General features: G+C 48.5%; 1 protein-coding gene across 7 annotated transcripts in view; it reads right to left on the bottom strand.

Moving 5' to 3' along the window:
* Positions 1-22,129, bottom strand: part of TMCC2 (transmembrane and coiled-coil domain family 2) — a 74,541-nt gene that overhangs the window by 21,832 nt on the left and 30,580 nt on the right. The window contains exons 1-3 of one of the 7 annotated variants that reach the window (XM_084611191.1): positions 11,952-12,089; positions 5,507-5,593; positions 4,537-4,715 (exon numbers count right to left, since the gene is read on the bottom strand). The exons of 2 other annotated variants lie outside the window; for them this stretch is intronic. In XM_084611191.1, coding sequence (XP_084467317.1) covers positions 4,537-4,542 — 6 coding nt within the window. In that variant the 5' untranslated portion in view covers positions 4,543-4,715; positions 5,507-5,593; positions 11,952-12,089. Of the gene's footprint in view, positions 1-4,536; positions 4,716-5,506; positions 5,594-11,951; positions 12,104-16,494; positions 17,174-21,138; positions 21,336-22,129 lie in introns of those variants that run through there. 4 more of the 7 variants (XM_084611186.1, XM_084611187.1, XM_084611192.1 and 1 more) reach the window with 4 other exon arrangements.

Genomic DNA, 22,129 nt, shown 5'->3' on the forward strand with positions numbered 1-22,129 from the left:
TGGTGGAGGGTAACATGATAACATGTCCTTAAACTCCAAGCAGTTTCTCCCCGCCATGGGGCTCCAGCTCAGAAGCATGGAGTGGGGGGATTCCCACACCCCAGTGCAGGAAGGCTTTGCACTTCCTTGCTTAGCACAGAAAGCGGCTTCCTCAGCCTGACCTGAGACTGATACCAGAGCAGTGCAGACTGCCTGGGCACTGAGCTTGCAAGCCCCTGAGCGAGAGCTTGTGCCAGAGCCGTGAGGACAGCCCTGAAAGGCTGCTAACCTAATGAGACATGACAAGCAGGCTGGCTGCTAATGGCAGAATCGAGGGGAAATGTCTGAGAAAACCCGATTCCTGGATGACTGTGTAAATAGCATGGGGGGGAAGCAGCAAAGCAGCTCATCTTAGTAAGCTGGAAAGGGGACGCAGCCACCATTCAGGGAGGTTTACAAGGACACTGAGGCCGGACACCACTTGCATTAACTGTTTGGTGAAGAAAGCTTGGCCAGAGGTAGGACACCGGCCTGGGGCTCAAAAGATCCGGGTTCCCTCCCTATGCTGCCACAGATGCCCTGTGTCACATTGGGCCAGTCACACAAGCTCTCTGTGCCTCAGTTCCCCAAGTGTGCAATGGAGATAGCAGCACTGCCCTACCTTGCAGGGGTGTTTGGAGGATACATATATTAAAGATCTTGAGGTGCTCAGATACTACAGTGCTGGGGGCAAGCCATAGGTGCTGGAACTAGGGGTGCTTCTGCACCCCCTGACTTGAAGTGGTTTCCATGATATCCAGGGTTTACAGTTTGGTTCAATGACTCTCAGCACCCCCTCTCTACAAATTATTCCACCACCGCTGGGGCCAGCTAAGTACCTAAGACGGAAGGCTTTGGGACAACTATCAGATAGACAAATCTGAGATCCAGGTTCACCTTAAACCTTAATTTTCCCGCCCACTTCTGACAATACACGCTTCACACACGTGCACGTGCAGGAACGATCCTACACACAAGCACCCATGAGAATCTAGCCCCACATTGCGCTTGGCAGGACTGTAATCTATAGAACATTAACACTCCATTTCTGGCTTCCAAGTTCGCCGCAGGAACCTCAGACACAATGGCAGGTCACGTATTCTGGAAGACAATTACTGTTCTCATTTGGAAAGCGGCTTTGCAGATACCAGGGGTGGGGAAGAGGAAAAGACAACTGCCGCATGTGATGTAATCGGACTAAATGGAATAATAATAATATAATAAAAAAAAAACAGCAGTAGGACAAGATTTTCAGGGCAAAGCTGTTTTAAAATCATAATGATCAGCCACATCTGGGGAATTGTTTTGTTTTTCATTTTCAGCCTATGACAAATATGATCATTTTAGGCCTAATCTTCAATAAGGGCTTGATCCAAAGCCCATCAAAGCTAATGGGAGCTGCAGGGGTTCAGCGTCTCTGAAAATTCAGGCCATTTCTATTTAGGTGCCCAACTTTAAGCAGCCAGGTTTGGGCTTTTGGGCTGGCCCTCGACAGCTGAGCAGCTCCCTTTCTTTGCCTTGTGCTCACTTTGTTTGGTTCTGTTCCATTCTCTATAGTTTCTTATACTGCGTTCATCACCGTCGTATCTGAGCCCCTTCCAGTAGTGCGGGGAGCCATGGGACTAATATGTGTCATGTATTGTTTGTTCTCTCATCCTCTCCCCAGGTCGGCAACTGGCAGCAGGATACAGGACATCTTACCTCCCAGTCTCCCAGGTCGGCTGGCTCTTCGGTGGCTTATGTGAAATGCATTCGGTCCAACTCCTTTTGAAAAAAAAGTTGATCTCACCAAAGCTCCCATCGCTGGGCCTGATCCTGTGCAGCACTGAGGGTATGTCTACACTGCAATTGGATACCGGCGGCTGGTCCATGTCAGCTGACTCGGGCTCATGGCACAGGGCTGTTTAGCTGAGGTGAGGACATTTGGGCTTGGGCTGGAGCCCAGGCTCTAGGAGCCTGCAAGGTGGGAGGATCACCAAGCACCTGAGCCTGAATGTCTACACTGCAATAAAACAGTCCCTTAGCCCAAGCCAGCTGGCATGGGCCAGCGTGTGTTTCTAATTGCAGTGTAGACACACCCTGAGTGCCTCAACTCCAGCTGGAGTCAATGAGAGTGGAGAACACGTGACACCCCACAGCCCAGGGCCTACCTTCAGTGCTAGCAGACCCAGCAGATAAAATGGTGTCGATGGGGCTGGAAACCGAAGTCTCCTCTCCCAAGAAGGCTTCTCCAGGGCAGGGTTACAACACACCAGCAGGGGGAGCATGGGAGTAACCTGCCCTGCTTCCACCCATGTTGCAACTTGTCCTGAGACTAGAGGACTTTGGTGTTCGGGGCTGTTTACCCCGCCCCTCTCAGGTGAATGCAACTCACGAAGCTCTGCTCTGTCTCAGACCCATAGCAACCCAGAGGGAAAACCAACCTGGTTACTGTTTTCCAAGCAAAAGGCCAGTACAGCTTTCAGCAGCATTAACAGGCAATGCCATTTAAATCCCAGCAAACCTAAATGACTGCCCAGTGGATTTAACAGAGGGATTACTGAAAGCCGTACTCTCCATACACGACGAAAGCCTTTCAAAAGTCAAAGCAAAATTAAACTTCCATTTGTTTCCCATCGTTTCTTTTCCTAGGGAGGCTGGGGGGGGGGGGGGAAGAGCAGGGATTGGTGTGCCTCTGGTGAGTATGTGGGATGCAGGAGGAAAAATGATTCTTATAAACACAGTTTGAACCAGGAGAACTGAGTTCTAAACAAAGCTCAATCTAATAAGCTGAGCAAACATTACCTTAAAGGCCACAGCAGGCGCACAGTTATGCAACATTGATTTACTATTGCTGTTATGATGTCACCGCGGTTTGGACGCAGGAAAGCTACGAGGACAGAGCTTGTGTAGACAGCTGTTTTTGGGTCCTTAGCAAGCTCTCCTGAGAGCTGAGAAACTTCCTGAATCCCAGGATTCTGTGCTGCTCTGTGGCCTCCCTGGTACAATGGTTTGGGTCCCACTGTGCACTGAGCGTGCATTTATGAGTAGTCTATAAAATGATTAACAGATGTTTAATAAATGGTCAATCAGCTGAAAGAGCTCCACGGGTTCTGTAGTGACGGACACCTGTGCAAAGTGGATCGTAAAGTGTCACCATTCCGATCCAGTCACTGGGCCTTATGTCACTGGAGGGACCAAATGGTTTCGATGATATAATTTGAATGCATCACGGGGTCTTTGTGTATACAGGGAAATGGGAGCAACCTTTGAGGCCCTTTGCCCTGAACTGAACAACCCCAAAGAAGGATGTGGAAAAACTGGAAAGAGTCCAGCGGAGGGCAACAAAAATGATTAGGGGACTGGAACACATGAGTTATGAGGAGAGGCTGAGGGAACTGGGGATGTTTAGTCTGCGGAAGAGAAGAATGAGGGGGGATTTGATAGCTGCTTTCAACTACCTGAAAGGGGGTTCCAAAGAGGATGGCTCTAGACTGTTCTCAGTGGCAGAAGAGGACAGAACAAGGAGTAATGGTCTCAAGTTGCAGTGGGGGAGATTTAGGTTGGATATTAGGAAAAACTTTTTCACTAGGAGGGTGGTGAAACACTGGAATGCGTTACCTAGGGAGGTGGTGGAATCTCCTTCCTTATAAGTTTTTAAGGTCAGGCTTGACAAAGCCCTGGCTGGGATGATTTAATTGGGGATTGGTCCTGCTTTGAGCAGGGGGTGGGACTAGATGACCTCCTGAGGTCCCTTCCAACCCTGATCTTCTATGATTCTATGAAAGAACACAAGAACTATTGTTGCTGGCGCCTACTCTTCCTGTAATCAGTGCTGCATTCCTCTTCCATAGCCTCTCTCATCTCAGGATCTCAAAGCACTTCACAAACATTAATGATACTTGCAACAGGCTTGTGAGTTAGGTCATTATAATTAGCCCTGTATCATAGATGGGTGCACTGAGGCAAAGGGGTTTGCCCAGAACAAAGGAGTGGAACAGAGAATAGAACCCAGGAGTCCTGACCTGCAGTCCCTACTGCTCTAACCATTTATGCCACGTTCACCTTGCAGAGCGGAGAACAGAACCCACTCCTGACTCCCAGTTCTTCACTTCTCCTCTCCTTCCATGGCCAGGAACAGAGCCCAAAATGCCCAGACCCGCCTCTACTCCCTGAGCACTCTGCCTTCCTTCCTGGGCTCTGACTACCATTGTTAATGACCGCAGCATTGCCTAGCATACAAGAACGGACTGTGGAGAAAAGTGAACAAATTAGATAATAGCAGATTCCTCCTCCAATTCACCAGCTTGAGAATATTTCTTTTATTTAATCTGGGGAGCTGAAATCAGAGCTTTCCATGCAGTCGCAGATGCCCTGAAATCAAACATGCCAGCTGATTTTATTTATTCACGGAAGCCTGTCTCAATTCTGCAACGCGCTTTAGAAATGGAACTACTGACTGCCCCTGCAAATCCAGGTCCGTTTTAGAATGATCCTTCCCTCAACATTACTGTAAGATCAACAATTGCCAAGACCTACCTCCATCTCACGCAGGATACAGGAACCCAAAGGTTAGTCCTCATGGGCTTTTCTGCTGCTTCGCCTTAGACAAGCTGAACTGGAATGTGATGTGCCAATGCAAACCTGACACATCATGCCGACAGCTCTCCCTGCCATGCTGAGCAATGCTGGCGAGGGGAAGATGCCCATCCAATTACCTGCGAAGTTTAGAAGAGAGGGAGGGAACTAGGGGTATGTCTAAACTACAGCCGCACAGCTCCGACACTGCCATGCTGTAGCGTAGGAGCTTCCCGCCCCGACGGAAGAGGTTTCTCTGTGGCTGTAGCTAATCCATCTCTTCGAGAGGCGGTAGCTAGGTCAACAGAATTCTTCCATCAACCTAGCCGTGTCTTCGGAGTGGGTTAGGTCAACCTAACTGCATCGCCCAGGATGAAAAATTTATCACAGCCCGTAGCGATTTAGCGAGATCAGCCTAATTAGACTGACTCCAGTTAGAACTGAATTACTAGGGCGCTGTTCTGCAATTCCAATGCACTCAAAGCTCCCACTGAATTCCCTGGGAGTTTTGAATGAATAGGGACTGCAGGATTGGAGCCAGGCTGCTTTGCCCAACTAAGGACTGCTGAATCAATACATCTATTCTATCAATGCTGTTTAAAATCCCCATCGTTGTAGTAGCTAGACACAGAGAGAGACATAGTATCTGACTAACTACCTGTGTATCCGGGTGCTTATACTGCACCTATCGCAGTACTACCGGAGCACTTAACACGGCAGGTATTACTCTTACGTGCCTATGGTCTCGAATGGGTACGACCTCAGGGTGGCTAGCCCCCCCACTGCTCACGCTGCCACAGCTATCTTCTGTTTTTAGCGCTCTAGCTCCTACTGACTGGCGCAAGTAGGTCTCCTTGGGCTGGCTGCCGGAAGCGTAAACATACCCTCACTCTGACACTGGTGTGACTCCACTGAATTTCGTGGGACTTACTCCAGATTTGCCCCAGCAGACATGAGATCCAAAGCTGACCCAATGCCGTCTCACTCTTCTGACGTCTGATTTCATTTCTTTTTTAAACTGTAAATGAGGACAAGATGCAGCCAAATAAGGGATGAAATGAGGGAGAAACCGCCTCTACCAATCTAGGAAGAAGAATGTGTTTGTTTCTATAAATTGCCATATTCTCCTGTGACAGGCGTAGCTCGTGGGCACCTGAGCCAGTCTCTGCAATCGTTGTGTTTGTGCTTTGCTGAGTGAACATTTTGGCATTTCTTCAGCAAGCAAGCCCCAGTTCTTTCCCAATGCACAGAGCAGCAAAGCTATTAACTAGTCCTGACACAAGTGGCAGGGTAGGGGTATTTTTCTGATCAGTCATTTTGTTGTTGGTGGGTTTGTTTTTCTCAGACTGGACTTTGTTTTTTAGATAAGGGAAAGGGTGTGATGCTTGGGTGTCCCCTGCTTACTGTGTCACCCTGTCTATCTATGCACAGTAGCTTGCAAGCTTGACGAGAAGAAGCACAGGTGTCTCCTCATGCTGGGATTCACACACCCCACTCCAAATGTAGACATGTCCCGAATGAGACCAGCCTCACTGTAGTTAGAGATGGGGCCCAAAGTAAACACCATGTAAACATGTCTAATGATTATGGCTACCTCCATTTTTGGGTGACCAATTTGAGACATCTGAACTTCAGAGGATGGGTGCTCAGAACGGTCTGGAAATCAGGCCCTTTTAAGGTGTCTCAGGTTGGTGCACCGACAATCACTAGCCACTTTTGAAAATCTAGATTTAGGTTTGAACATCCCCAAACTTTAAGGGTGTTTGGAACCTAAACCCAGCTCTTTATCGTGATGCAAACCAAATCACTAGAGCCAAACACGCGCAAGCTTTGGGTTGTCCAAAAATCCAGATCAACAGAGTACAATATACCAGAAGCATTTACACACTCTTATCATGCAAGCTACAAAAGCAAAGGTTCATTTCCAGTTCTCCATTAGTCCTACCCCAAAAGCTACTAGAGACAACAGCTTCCAAGATATTCTTTTCAATGAATGTAATTGTACAATCCAAAATGATGAGCCAGTCTTGCCCCAGATATATGTTGAATGGGGAAGACCAAGTAGATTATTTGCACTATAACATAATGATGCTGCAACGACTCAGCATGAATTTTTGTCTTGCTGCCGCAGGGGCAGAAACCTGCAGCCAGGGTGGCAACTCTACTGAATACTTATTGTTAGTCATGTTTATTCCGGGAGCGCCTAAGGGCCAACCAAGAATGGGGTCCCATTCTGCTAGGTGCTGTACAAATACAAAGTTCCTGCCCCAAACTGCTTACAATCTAAACAGACGAGAGCGCCCCACGGTGCAGGAAGGGGTATAAAATGCAGGCACGCTGAACAATGTTATGGCAGGACATGGCATGTTAGTGCCACTTTGGGGGGCAGGGGTGGGGAGGGAAGGGGGTTACTTAGAAGGGGATCAGCTAAATGGAAAGAAAAATGCAGGATAAATTACTTAGCTGTCACTGGGACTTGCCTATTCTAGACTCAACATACCTCCCCTCGTTTACACCAGAATGGGTTAAAAAACCTGGTGCTTTAGAAGGCAAGGTGGTCCAGTGGGTAGGGTAGCAGACTCACTCAGGAGATCTAGGTTCTGTTCCCAGATTTGGGGTCAGCTGGTTGAGGTGCCCTTGGATACATCACTCCCCTTCCTGTGTCTCAGTTTCCCCATCTGTGAAATGGTGATAATGATACTGTGACCCACTTTTGAGCAGTGCTGCGTGTTGTTATTCCATCTCTGATCACCCAGAGAATGGAAGACATTAGGTCAAGTTCTAGCCAGCATTGTCGCTGCTCCCTGTGGCCCCATCTACGCTAGAAAATGGATCCTGACCTGCTTTACCTGCTAGTGTAGGCAGCATAAAACCATTCTCTAAACTGACAGCACTCAAGACTCATATCTATCAGCCCTACAAATGCCCTGACCCCAAATCCCTATGCCTCCATGTGCTGGGACCGTGGGCTCCCCAAATCCTGCCACCACCAACCCTTCACAGCAGAAACTCTTATATTCTATTAAAAAAAAAACATGTCAAAGAGTGGCTGGCTCCTTTAAGAGGGAGTGGTGTTCAGAGATCGTGTGACTCACTAGCTGCTTCCCAGGTATGTGGGTCAGAGAAGGGGAAAAGGACAGGAAAGGCAAAGTGTGACCTGTCTGAGAACAGAAGAGAGACAGAAGGAGCAGCAGAGTTACTCAAGGAAAAGAGCTGCAGGAAACCAGGAGAGCAATAACTGTGAGCTACTGGTGATGGGTGCTGAGGAAATGTATGGAAGCTCTGGCTAGAGCTGGGGAACCCTGCCCAGTTGCAGGAAGGCGTACGTAGGGGCCCCTAGGAAGATGTAAAGAACCAGGGTGGTTGGTGACAGCCAGGCAGCAGCAAGGGGTTGACTCTGGAGGGAGGTCCCCAGACGCAGGAGTAAAACTCACAGGCTAGGAGGCCTTGGGAGTGAAACACTGCAGGGAGCCCTCTTGAGGGAGACCTGACTTGGAGCTACAGGAGAAGATGTGTGGGTGAGAAGCGGGTCTTGCAGCTCTCAGGTAGATGGTATGGAGAGTGGGGCCCTGGAACAAGGATCAGAATGGCACGGTGACCCTTGAACAGGACTGAAAAGCTCCTGCATTGTCACCTTGTTTCACTATGGGGCTTGGGAAGGACCTGTTTTTACTATGAGGTTTCTGCAGACTGTGTCACTTTACATGTATGAAAGCGGTTGAATTTGCTGCTTAAAAAGGCAATTGTCCTTGGCATGGGCTATAGAAAGGGGAAACTGAGGCAGGTGTTCATGCAGTGCCGTGGCCATGTTGACAAGTTATGAGCTTTTGGTAGATACTTTACATGTTACTCTTTTGGGATAAATGTCCTGCAAGACATGTGTTTGGTGTAATGAGTTTCTCAGGTCTGAAGTGAGAGTTGCCTGCAAAGAACAGGGGACCCTTTGTCAAGTTGTCTTTCTGTCACAACTGCCACCGAAGGGCACCCCAGATGGAGGCTGCCCTCTGACAAACTAAAAGGGAACATTTCCATTTTAAGACGCATACATCCACTGGCAGGTCTGAGGACAGGTCCATGCACTGGCTGCCTGCGTTATTTAATAGAAGGAATGCCTGCAAATTTTGAGATAAGCTAACCACTATGAAAGGAGGAAATAGCCACAAAAGCAGCAGGCCTGCTGTCAAGCTGCAGAGAGACCATAAACTGTCTGCAACCAGCCAGTCTTCAGCTGGCAGAACCGTTCCTTATAAGTGCCCTCACACAGCTCCGACATTCTGGGGGCATCAGGTCCTCAACAGCCTACTCTGCATATCTTGAAAGGGAGTGAAGCCTCCTTAGATAGCTAATCCTTGTAAAAGCTGGCTTTGCAAAGAAGGTGGGACCCAAACTGCTCACAGAAAGAGGGAAACAAAGTCACAAAAAGTAACATCCCCAACTTGTTCTCTGTATAAAAAAAGAATTTGACCTCAACAATAGCCCAGTAGTCAGAGGTTACCACTTTACCGGCAGATCAGAACACTTGGGTCCATATTTATCCCTCAGTACCACTTCTGCTACCTCACAAAGTTGGGCAAGGGTGTAAATCAGGGAAGAACTCATCCCTATGCACATCTGGTTTGTGTCTGCTTGTCAGAAGTAGAGTACTATAGCCCTAAAATGTTTAACAGCAGTTCATATAATATGGTATACTCACAGCGCCTTTCATCTCAGGATCTCAAAGCACGTGATCATTAAGACTCACACCCTGCTGATGAAACTGACGCACAGACAGGAGAACTGACTTGCCCACACTGGGCCTGTGGCAGAGATGGACATAAAATCCTGTAGCCTTGAAACATCATAAACTGCTCTAACTACTAGACGACATTCCCTGCTAGGTTCCATGGCCAAACCTTGCTCTGAGGAAAATGAACCATGCTGGCACCAGGAACTGACGTGGGAAAAGAATCTCAAACCCAGTGACAGTGACACAAAACATTCCATCTGGGGACCTTGAGACTGAAGCTGTCACTCTGGCCCTGCCCTCTTTCCTCTAACCATGTCCCAGCCTGGGCAGCGGGGGCCAGGAGGTGGCTGATGCAGGAGCTAGCTATGCCAGCTCTGTGCCATGCAGGGATTTCCCCAGCATGGGGGAAATTCGGCCGGCTTGTTACACTGAGCTTTCCAGCTCCATCATGACACATTTTTAAAAGACAGTTCAATCCTCTCCTTTTCTGGTGTGTGGCTTAAAAGCAGGGAGAAGGCTGACAAACTAAACCACATGGATCAGCAGAGCTCATAGGAATAAGAGAAGGGAAAGAGATGCAAAATTCAGATCTGGTTCTCAAACAACAAAAGTTGATGATGTCTGGCTATATCACACATGAAAAGCAAAACTCACATGTATCCAAATACATATGTCCCTGGGTACGCAGCTTTCTGATGGAGTGATAGAGAGAGCGGTTATTAACCTGTTTGACACAGACTGAAAACCCTCTGCTGGGATTCGAGCACCTCGATAAATCAAACGCCCAAGTTAACAGTGTCTTTAAACGGTTTGCTTTTTAATTCCACTCTTGGGTTTGCCTCTCCTGATAGAAAAGAAGTGCTTACTCAAATCCCACCACCATAATCAATTCGCAGCAGGCCAGGAAAAATCCCCCAGCATCTGAAACATGCATTGAATATCCCCTTCCTTCTCCATGCTGAACTTCCACTTATTTTTTAAACTTTCTGGGGAAACCCTGGATTAAATTCTGCCCTCACTCACTGGAGCAAATGCACTACAGTCAGTAGGGGATGCACTCATCCCTGCTTTTACGGGGTGGTGATTACAACCATGATTCAGAGCTAAGATTCTCCTTTCATGGCCCTTCTGTTAATTCTGATGCTATCGAGAGCCTCCTTAGCCTGCGAGCCAGTCCCACGGAACACATGCAAATCCCATGTCACTTGCCAGGCTCTTCTGAATCAGTTTAGGAAAGACTGAGATGCACAGACCTTCCCCCAGGATGTTCCAGCAACACTGATAAAAGTCCCAGAGCTCAGGATCACATCCTACACTTAGCCTGCATCTGAGGGAACCTGGAAAGCAGTTTTATATGTTCACTGATGGTCCCAAGTTCGGGGGCAGGTCTAGTCACAGGAGATCGCCTGTTTTGACCTCCCCAGCACAAAGGAGGTTAGTGGGCCTCCTAGCCTGATAGGACGGAACGTGCACAAATGTTTCCTCTTAACGTTCTAACTCCTCCAGGGTTAGCAGGCGTTAGACGACACACTAGTGCCAGTGTTTCGCAGTGTCTGCCGTCAAGGGGACTGACTGCACTTTTCACACATCCATTCACTTATCCTCATGCCCTCCTATGATGTGGGTACGAATTACTACCCTCAGGTGGCACAGAGATCACCTAACGCACCAACATCATGGCTAGGAATAGAACTGAGATCTCCTGAGTAGTCAGCCGCTCCTCTAACAACTGTGCCACACTGCCATCTCAAAAAGCCTTATCGAACTGGTTCTCACTTGGCCCCACAGGGACAGCGGCTTGGTGGGGATCCCAGCAGGCAGGTAGGGAAAGTGGGTTTTTTTTCACCAGGGTGTTGGCCATTGGCCTTGCTGGTAGGCTCCCTCTCATCTTTAGCCCTGGCCTCTCGCTAGCAGACATAAACCACTGCAAGAGCTACATATGTATTTCAGGTCCTGCTAATATGAGGCAGATTTTCAAAAGAGTTCAGATCTCGTTTAGGCAGCTAAAGAAGTGGCTGGATTTTCAGAGGCGTGGTGCACACTTGGCGCTGAGCTCTGGAAAATCAGACCCTGAGCTCTTTTGAAACCCTGGCCCCAATAAGCAAAGGGTCACCTAGAAATACAAGCCATACGCACCCAGCACTTCCAAGAGCACTCAGCCACACTGCCAGAAGCCCGTCCTCCAAGCTGCCAAACGCTGTGGCAGGGCTTAGCGGAAACACCTGAGGTACTCGATGAGATCAGAGCAGCTTCCAAATCAATGCACGCCATTGAAAAAGTCAAACCATGGCAAAGCTCTGCGGCAGGGTGAAAGCCAAAGACTTCACCCATAAAGGTGAGAAAGTTGGGTCCTTAAATGTACGGGTTCACTGAGGCCACAATACTGATATATGCAGGATCTGCAAGTTGACCCCCTCCTATTCCACACTCACCCCAGCCCTCTATGTACCTGTCAGCCCTCGTGCTCAAAGCATTACAAATCATCTCCCAGCCTGGGCCCCAAAATGCTGCAGCTGGGCTCCTTACAGACCTGAGAGCCAGCCCCTTAGCAGCCTACTTAACATGCACAGGTTCCAGGCTGGTACTCATCCCTGGAAATCTTTTCCTTGTCCCAGCACAGAAGCAGGAAGGAGGAGAGGGATGTACTTACAAAGGCTCCCACTAGGGAGTTTAATAGCAATATCCTTTTCCCAGGACAGGAGTTGGAAGGGTGCATTTCTGGCATGAGGACGCTCCAGTAGCTTCTGCAAAGCGTCTGGCCGGTGATCCTTGTGCTGGCAAATTCTTCTCCCTCTGTCATGGCTGAAGTTAAGGATTAGAAGGGTGAGCGGAGGCGGGGGACTATGTATATCTACAATAAAAGAAAGCCGCTCTATGGGGAACTGAAGCTTCTGTATCAGCAGTCAAGAACAATTGGCACAGGCTGGTGCCAGTGAGAACAGAGGGAACCCGGAAGCTAGGTGCCGGAGGGAACGCTCCATCTCTCTCACATTAGCTTTTCCAACTGCGTTCTGAGAACAAATATCACTGTCGAGCCTGTTTGATCAGGTTGCCCTTTTTTCGTGCAACGCAGTTTAAGAAATAAACAAAAAAAAATATCTAGTGATATTTAACAGTACAGCTACCAGAGATATTACGGGATAACCTTTCCACCACATGGAGCTAGCAGTAATAGGTATCTACCAGCAGCAAAGTACAAGTTCTCTCTTGTTCTTCCTTGGTATTTTGCAAAGAGCGACTGATCGAGCCACATAGTCTCAAAGGAAGGATGGTCTTGTGGCTAAGGAAATGGGCTCAAAAGTGATCTATAGGTGGTCAATTCCCTCCTCTGCCACAGCCTCCTGTGTAACCTTGGGCAAGTCACTTAATCTACTCTGTGCCTCAGTTCCCCATATGTAAAATGGAGATAAATGCTTCACTTCTCCCACATGATGTCCATTTAAATTACAAGCTCTTCAGAGCAGGGACTGTCTCTTACTAAATGTAAGTGTAGCCCCTAGCACAATGGGCTCCCAATCTTGGTTAGTGCCCGGGGACACTAGTAATAATGAAGTGTTATCATTCCCCTTTAAAAAAATGGGAAAAAATTCACAGCTTCAAATCTTGCCCATTCTTTGCATTTGGGCAAACTCCCATTAATGCTGAGGGAAGGTTTGTCCCAATAAAGGCCTCAGGATTTGACTGACTGAGAAATAAGTGTTCAAATGCCAAGGGAGCTCGTTCTGTGGAGAGGGTGGGTATGAGGGGTCAGCTTATACTTGACTCAGCCAGGTGGGTCAGTTATGGTAAACTGGGGCTACGTTTTTGCAGAGATGAGTCAAAGATGATCCCTTAAGTGTGGGATTTGCTACTTCCTAGGTGGCTCCCAGGGTGATGTTATTTAAGGACCTGCTGACACCAGGGGAACTTCTGGAAAATTTCCCCCAACTGCTAATATCCGGTCGGCTCCACCAGAGAAAACATTGGCTGCGTTAGGGCTGGAGGTGTTTAAAGCATCAGGGCAATTAGGCCTGCTCTGAGTATAGTTAAATGACGTGGCAGCCCAAAGCCCAGCTACTCCACGACACCCAGTGCTGCTAACAGCAGTGGAGACGAGTTGGCGTTAGTGTAGACAGGGCCACGAAGTAGGATGAAACTGAACAGACAAAGGCTGTGAATGTAACGGGGGTGAGGAGTCTAATGGTGACCTAGTCACTATACAGGAATATCCTTGTTTGTTCGATCTGACTTGGGCGCTGAGAGCCAAATTCTGCTCTCAGCCACAAAACCTCACTGGCTGAACTGGACTGCAACAGATGTAGAGGAGAGAACAACGTGGCCCTGGGAGTTTCTGAATGTCCTGTTGTCCACCACCAAAAATCTTTCCAAGTCAGCTTTGAGAGAGCCACCTTCTACATGAGTTAGCTTATACTGCTATCTGTACAGGGGGCATACAATGTGAATCTATATCGATTGCACTCTTCAAAGGAATCTGCAGTCTCTTGTAGCATTAACTGAAACGGCAAACAACAGCCATAGGTCGAAGGAAGCTTTGGAACACCAAGTCTCTTTGCTACATGGTGCATTGGTACCCTAGCTACATCCCCTTCAGGATTAATTAAATGAGACTATCTAGGAGCAGTATATAGCCTCTTCTTGTGAATTAATTTTGACCTCTTCTAGCACCTTTCATCCAAGGATCTCAAAGCACCTTACCAGCATGAATGAATGAAGTTCCACTACACCCCAGGAGGAGCGTATCACTTTACAGATGGGGAAATGGAGGTGTAGAAAGTCTAGGGCTGACACGGTCACAAGTGGCTTCTGATGCCTCTATTTTCTTGATGCCCAACTTAAAACAACTTGGGCCTGATTTTAAGAAATGGCCTACAGAGCCCATTGACTTCCACTGGACTGGCAGGCCCTCAACACCTCTGAAAACCAGGCCCAAGTTGTTTCAAGTTGGGCACCCAAGAAATTATAAACCACTTTTGACAATATGCGTCCCTACCTGACTTATCCAGGGTCACAAAGGAGCCAGTGACAGACCCTGGAATAAAACTGCAGCACCTTGTCTTCCAGCTCCTACTCTACCACACTTCCCTTCTAAAGGGAATAAAACCCAGTGGTCTGGCCTGCCCATCTCCTGCTCCACTCACTAGACTGCGCTCCTGCTCATAAATGGCTAGATCCATGTCTGTACACTCCATTCAAATTAATGGATGCTTGCTGAACTTTTGAACTGAGGGGAGAACAGGCCCTGTAACTTCAGAAAAGAATCATGAAACAAGCAGACATGATGAACTGATCTCTCCATTCTCAGGGCGGAAAAAGCACTCAAAAAGCACATCCAAAGAACAATCCATGCTGAGGGTGCTGTATCTATAATGCATTCACTTGCCCTGCTTGCTTTGATTTCCCTGAAACATTGGTATTATTCATTATTATTAAATATCTGCGAGGTGTTGCTGGGGTGGATTTATTCTACCAACCACAGCATGAAATATCCCTGAGCTCTGCAGCTGTTATGAAATCACAAGAAAGGCATGTGGCAGGAATTCCCCAGGTCTGGCTAACACTGCTGCTGCAATCAATTTACATTCTCCAGCTAAGTGGGTGGGGACAAGAGTCAGGGGCTGGGAGGGGACATGAGGCAGGGGGGTCAGAGGAGTGTGGGGGCCAGATTACATCATCTTTACGCTGTTTTCTTCTCTCAAGAATGGTTTGACTCTTAGCCCCTTTCTCTGTGACTTTTAAACCACGAACATTTTCCAAAGGTCCTGGCGTGACTTACCCTTCGCCTCCCTTGAGCACCGCCTCCTTGGGTAAGGAATTGAGTCTCACAGTTATTCCCTTTTTACAGATGGGGAAATTGAGGCGCACTGGCCCAAAATCCCACATGAAGCTTGAGCCACTGTTAGAAGCCAAGTCAATAGATACCTATGTGAATTAGGTCTGATTTGGGAGGCAGTGTTGCTTAGAGGATAGAGCACAAGACTGGGTCTCAGGAGACCTAAGCTCTATTCCCAGTTCAACCACAGGCCTGCTAGGCGATTGTGGACAAGTCATTTCCCTTCTCTGTGCCTCAGTTTCCCCATCTGTGGGGACAGTGCTACTGACCTTCTTTGTAAAGTGCTTTGAGATCCACAGTACTATTATTATTAATCGTTAAAAGGTGTTGAGCACCTCAGCTCCTATTGACTTCAGTGCAATTTGTGCATGCTCTGCCCCTCTGAAACACAGGATGCTTACTTAGGTGCAAACTATAGGCATAGGTGCTTAACTTTAGGCTCCTTCCTACGTTGGCCTGGATTCTATGCCCACAACCATCCTTTCTCCTAGCAAAAATGGTATTTAAAGGTCAAACAAAATTGCACTGGGAATGGCTGTGTGTCCAAGCAAGGTCACAAACTGAAGGTGGGCACTCAGTGCTGATTTCACTATCATCACCCAGCAAACTATGATGCGACCAGGAGGGAAGCTGACTTTCTATTTTCTTTACAATTTTAAAATGTGCTCTGATGCCGTGACATATTGGTATCTCAATCTGTTCAGCTATTAGTGTCCCAGGCTGTGTCAGTCTATCCAGTTACTGCTATGGTTTACTCCTAAAACACAGGCAAATCACTATAATAAAACCTTGCTAATTTGTTCTTTGCTAACCCGCCAGCCTGATCATTCTCCTTACAAAAGCGATGGGCTCATCCCACTGCTGAGTAAAGATTTAACGGCTAGGAGCGCAGCAGTGAGTTCTCACGGTTGTATGACTTCACGGCCCAAATTCAGCCATTGAGTAACTCCACTGGCTTCTAAGGAATTACACCGGGAAACAACTGGGCCCTATTCCTTAATAAGAGAACATTTATTGTTACACTATAAATAATTGAGGGCCAGATCCTTAGGTGGTATAATAGCTCTAGTGAGGATCTGGCCCTTAAAATTAAACCACATTTGTCAGATTCAATCAGCAATGCAGCATCATACAATTTAGCATCCTGAAAATATACATATATTTAAACCATGCTTGCTAGTTAACACCTTACTTCATAAAACACACAATCCACTTTGGGTTTGCCAATAGTTAGGGTGAATTAATGAGACTCTTCTGTGCTAGCGGGTCCATCCAACATTGAACACGTTTTGATCTAAGCCAGCTGGCTTACTCTCTGCTCCCATCTCCTCATTCCAAGGTACAAGCAATACGCAAAGGATACTCCAAGGGTGCTGGGACTCCTCGTATCCCCTGTCTGACAGCTCACAGCACTGGGGAATTTCTGCTCATTCTTCAGACTCGAAATTGCTTCCTGGAGATGAAGTCTCCTTTCACCATCTTCTCGGCTTTAAATTCTTCCCCTTCTGAATTTGCTCGGTGTTTGGTCTGACTCAGGAGGAGTCACTGCCGGATGTGCAAACCCCTCTGGCTCTCTCCCGCTCTGCAGCATAATCTTTCACTGGACAGTTGTTAATTCTGACAAGTTCTACGTAACCTGATCCTTAAAAGGGGGAAAGCTCCCCACCTCCCTTGAAACCTAATTCCACCAGATGCCAGCTGGCGCTGAGGAAGGAGCCATTGCTGTGCTCGGTCCGTCGCAGCCAACAAGAACGCGCCTTGTCAGAAACGATGAACTTTGACTGACTTTCCTGAACTCTCTGCCCTAGGCTGCACTGCAGATGGCTAATTTATCTGCACTGAAGACCTTTCAAGGCTGAGAAATGGCCAGTCCTCAATGTTACAGGGACCAGTCTGGAGTTTTCCATAATACCAGGTCTCCATATAAGACCAGATAGGAACTGGGGCAAAGGTTGTGACCCAATATCTGGGGAATAATTCTTCCAAGGCGATCTCTCCAGAACACAATCCCTGTGTTAAAGGGCCTGATCCAACAAAACACTCCCATCAAGTTCAGTGGGATTTCGATGACGCCCTAAAAGCAGAGTCATAACTTTTTGTTTTTTCCAGAATTTCTGGGTTCAATGAACTAGGAGCAAAGATAGCCCCATAATTACACAGAACTGGGTAGAATTCAGCAGACAGCATGCAACCTGGAGCAACCAAAGGCAGCAATTTTGAGAAGGAACAGTGCATCTGAACAAACACTGCTATGGAATCCCAAAGAAGCAGAAGAGGAGAAAACGGAAGGCTACAGAAAACATGTGAAGAACAGGGCATCTGGATACTCCATTTAAATTAGTGAGGGAGTGGGAATCAGGACACCTGGGCTCTATTCTCAATTCTTCTCTATTTTGCTGCACTTATTGTCACTGAGCCTTTAATGTGGACAACACACAGGAGCTCGATTTTTAACGTTTCATATGCAAGACCCACCACATGGAACTCACGCAGGAACCCATGATCCTTAGGCCCCCCTAAAACTGCCCAAACTCTGAGAATCCTCAGGCAGGAAATACCATTTACGCAGGGATCAGCACAAAGAAAGCATCTGGGTGGGAGGGTGTGGAGACTGACTAGGAAAAGATGATCGTGAAGCTAATGGTTGCCCTGCCTTACATTTGAGGCTACATGAACAGGGCAAGAGTGAAGTAATAACGGGGAAGGCTGGGGTCAGGAGGAGAATATTAAGAATGCCACGGAGCTGTCCTATTTTTGTGAGTTAGTATAAACAGAGAACGCAATTTCATCCCCCTGACTGCCGTTTACTGCAACCAACTACAGCACCCCTTTTCACCCCAGAGGTGATTGCATTTCAGTGCTGGACCAAGTCACCCTTGTGTACAGTCACTGTATCTGTTTGTGACGAACTCTGGGCTCTTCTGTACTAAAACAGCTTGGTATAAACTCATCAGGTCAAATTCCCCACCCCCATGGCGCAATTCTATTGGCATCCACGTAGTTACACCAGGGATAAGGCTGACCATTTACATCCAGAAATGGATCTCTCTGTCTACTCAGAAGCCGATCTGAGGTATTAGCCCCTGCCTGTCTAATGACTGAAGTATCTGAAAAGCATGAAGGTATCACTGCTGGGGGGGAGGGAGGAGGAAGAAGGAGAAAAGAGCCCACAGCTGGTGCTGTCATTTGTTACTGTAATTTTATCCTGTCAAGAGAGCGAAGGGCAGCCATGCCAGGAGCCGACTGAAGCATTTGAATGCGCTGACAAAAAATTCAGTGGTTCTGTTACTGAGACTAGCTTCTCCCCCATGGCTCTATGGACCCCCACATGATTTATTTCATACAGCTCTCTCGGCATGGCTAACTCCAGCTACTCCAGTTCATCGGGTCAGTCTGCCTACAGGACAATTTATGTCTTCTCGTGATTATCTCACCTAGACGCAGCACCTACGGATCGAGGCCCCCAGGTGCTGAGTGCTATACACACAGCTAACAAAAGAGGGCCCCTTCCCCAATGGGCTTAAAGGCCAAGTACACAACAAATCTCTTATCCTGGCTCTTCTCTCTAGCCCCCATAATTTTTGTTGGCAGGGAGATTTACGCTAGAGAGAGAGGGACAAATTCAGTTGCCCTCTCGAGGTTGTTCTGTCTTCAGCCAGTACCCAGCCAGGGGGCTCCCGGGATGTTCACAGAGCGTGAGTGTCAATGTCCTCTCTTCTCTTTGGACAACAAGGAAACCCACCTTGCCCATGCAGGCAGACTCTCTGTGCAAGTCCTTCCTCCACCCAGCTCTGCTGATGCACCACAGCCCTGACCTGAAACAACCCCTGCTATTCCCGTAATGGACCCCTGGGACAGCTCTGCTGATGTGCCTCAATCCTGACCTGCAATGCTCCCCGTTATTCCAGTCCTAGGTTGCCCATCCACACAGCTCTGCCAGTTCACCTTGATCCTTACCCACAGCACCCCATGCCATTCCAGCCCTGAGTCCCCTCTGTGCTCTCTCACTGCCCCTCAGTCCTGATCTGCAATTCTGCTATTCCAGTCCCACCCCTCCTCACATGTCTACAATTGCATTTCAGTTCTGACCTGCACCCTCCTCCCCACAGCCCACCGCCGCTATTCCAGCCATTCACAGGGAATGCCAACGGGATCAAACTGCTCTGCTTCTGTATGGTAGGCAAGGAACCACAATGAGTCCTCACACATTCGTTGCTGCCTTCAATCCAGACTGGAATCTTCTAGGTGTAAACCAGAATTGCTCCGTTTACAGCCCAGCTCCTTATGCACACACACACACACACAGACTTTCCCACACTATCTTAATCTCTAGTTTAAATTCTGCTAAAACAATTGAATTAGGAAGCCTGACATATATCCCCATAGCAGCCCTGATGCAGGGAGTGATACAGTAACAATGCCATCTAATGACCAAAGGAGTGACCAACAATTGCTGCTGAAACTTCTTTTGGAGAGTAATATTTCAGCCCAGCACCTGGGCCCATGAAACTGTTAAATGGATCTCACACACCTAATTCCCTGAGTCCTCTGCTGAAAACACACCTGTCAATATTAGAGGTGCATGGCTCAAATCTGCCCAGCTCTGATCTTCCCACTATGGCTTTGTTTGCAGGCTGGATGCAAAATTGGAAGAGGCCGATTTTCCACACTTAAGATTCTGCAGGTGCTCAGGCCCAGAAACGGGAGTGAGGAGCCTAAATACCTTTAACGATCCGGGCCTCCGTTATTATGATACTGAGAGCCTGATTTGACTGAGATGCAGCCCATGATGGGAGAAACAATGTGTGAGCAGCCGATCGAGGCCAGTTTCCTCCTCCTGCAGGACAAAATTTCACAGGAACAACTAGTGAAGTTTAGGCACCAGCCACATGGGAACTCGAACCCGCTGGCAGAAGCTCCCACAATGCTCAGCAGCAGCCCCAGCCAGGCGATTAAGAGGTAGCAACAGGCTTAGAAAGATGGCCCATCTAGTCATGGTGAGACTGGCTGTGATGTGGAGTCTTGAGGATGATAAAGCAGAAGAATCCACAGAGCTCTGATGGGGACGTGGTAGATTCGGCAGGTTGGGACAGGGAGCAAAGAGTGAATGAGGAGTAACAGGTCTTTTATTGAGGATGGGAAGTCCCCACTCTTCTGCTCTCACCCAATAGCTATGTAAAGAACTCAGCAGTCCTTGTCTCCTTCCTGACGCCTCTGAAGCAGAAGATGATCAGCCCACTCCATCTCGGCCCCCTCCAGCCTGTGGTCTCACCCACCATTAGCCTCTGATCTGTGCAGCTTTCCATCAGGAACAGCAGCCACACATACCCCTCCCACACCCCTACGGAAGGTCTTTCCTGACCTTAACAACCAACTGTCTCCTGCACTGTGCATGTGATGAGACTCCTGCCACGCCTGGAGACAAAGGCATTAACCACTGCCTTTAGTTTCCATCAAGAAACTGATTCAGCACCATCAAGAAATAATAATAAATACTAGCCACTATTTTAACGAATCCCATAAATGCAGGAATACCCATCTGCTCAGAACAGGGCTGAGTGCTGCCACACAGCCACTGGATAGAAACAACCACCACGGGCTGGATTTGAATCAGCAACCTGGCCGCAAAAGGCTTTCTAGCTCCTTACAAAGCCCCTGCACCACCACCTGTACAAACAGCTTCCTTCTCTGAGGGTCCCATTCTCTGGTTCCCAGCTCCATTGCAGTCCATTCCATGCACCCTCTTGCACCTTAGCTAGACAACGTACTTCCAGACAGGGAAGCACAGACAGCATCCAGTCGTGTTGGAGGAATCCTGCTTTCCTGTGTGGGATGGGGTGTGGGTAGGGTGACCAGATGTCCCGATTTTATAGGGACAGCCCCGATTTTTGGATCTTTTTCTTATATCGTCTCCTATTACCCCCCCATCCCCTCTCCTGATTTTTCACACTTGCTGTCTGGTCACTCTAGGTGTGTGTGTGGAATAGTCAGAAATGAAGGCACTCACCTGGTCATGAACCATCTTGTCGCATCAGGCAGGTAGTGCAACCCCAGGTGACCTTGTACTCGGCTCTCTGGCAGCACTACGTTCAAATCTGGCTCGGGTCCCCTGTTCCTGCAACCCCTCTTGAGGAGGGAGGAAGGACGGGGAAAGGGGGAATATTCCTTCAACTGCACACAGAGGGAGCAGCCCCAGAGGACGCCATCGATCTGCATCGGCGCCGCTGTTAATCTGACAATGGCTGCAAACTATCCGGTCGGAGCAAGGGCCAGGGAGGGTTAGGACCCGCGAGCACAGTGCCACGGCTTCCCACCCCTCCCTCCCAGATGCGCAGCCCAGTGGGGTTGCGCCTCGGCAGCCGACTCAGCAGGGTAATAATCCCCTTCTGTCGGCCTCTCCCAGGAAGGCCTGGCAGGTCACCAAGGGGAGATTAGTGTGATAATGAAAAAGCTCCTCAGAGTGCGCCCACCGCCATGGCCGGCCTGCCTCCACCCTCCCCCAGCCACGGTGCCTGCACCACTCTTCCCATCACCCAGCATTTTGAAAAGTGCTCGGCTGTGCAGGTGGTAAATCCGCGTCTCCCACGGCCTTTGGAAGCAGCGCTCCAATGTTCTTCCCCTGGGCTGCAGCAACACCTGCCAGCCTCATCCAGCCATGCCACGCCCTGGGGAACAGGGCCCACCTCGCAGCACAGAAAACACCCCCATCAGCACAGGAGCAGGTGCTGCGGCTGCTACCCAGCCTCTCTCTCCTCCCCCTCTGCACATGTGCTGCAGAGACACAGAGGAAGCTCTCCCCATGCGCAGAGCTGCACAATGGGTTAGGCGCATTAACAGGGGATTTATACCTTCCTCTCATAGGTATGGGTTGCTGTCTAAGGCAGGATATCTGATTTCAAAGACCAACGATCTGAACCTCTGCAGCTAATCCTATGTTTGTGCACACACACTGCAAAGGTGCAGGGAATATGCAAGAGTATCTTTACCGAGACATGATC

Source organism: Lepidochelys olivacea (genome assembly GCF_965140295.1).
Source record: "Lepidochelys olivacea isolate rLepOli2 genome assembly, chromosome: 21".
NCBI classification, from domain to species: domain Eukaryota; kingdom Metazoa; phylum Chordata; order Testudines; family Cheloniidae; genus Lepidochelys; species Lepidochelys olivacea.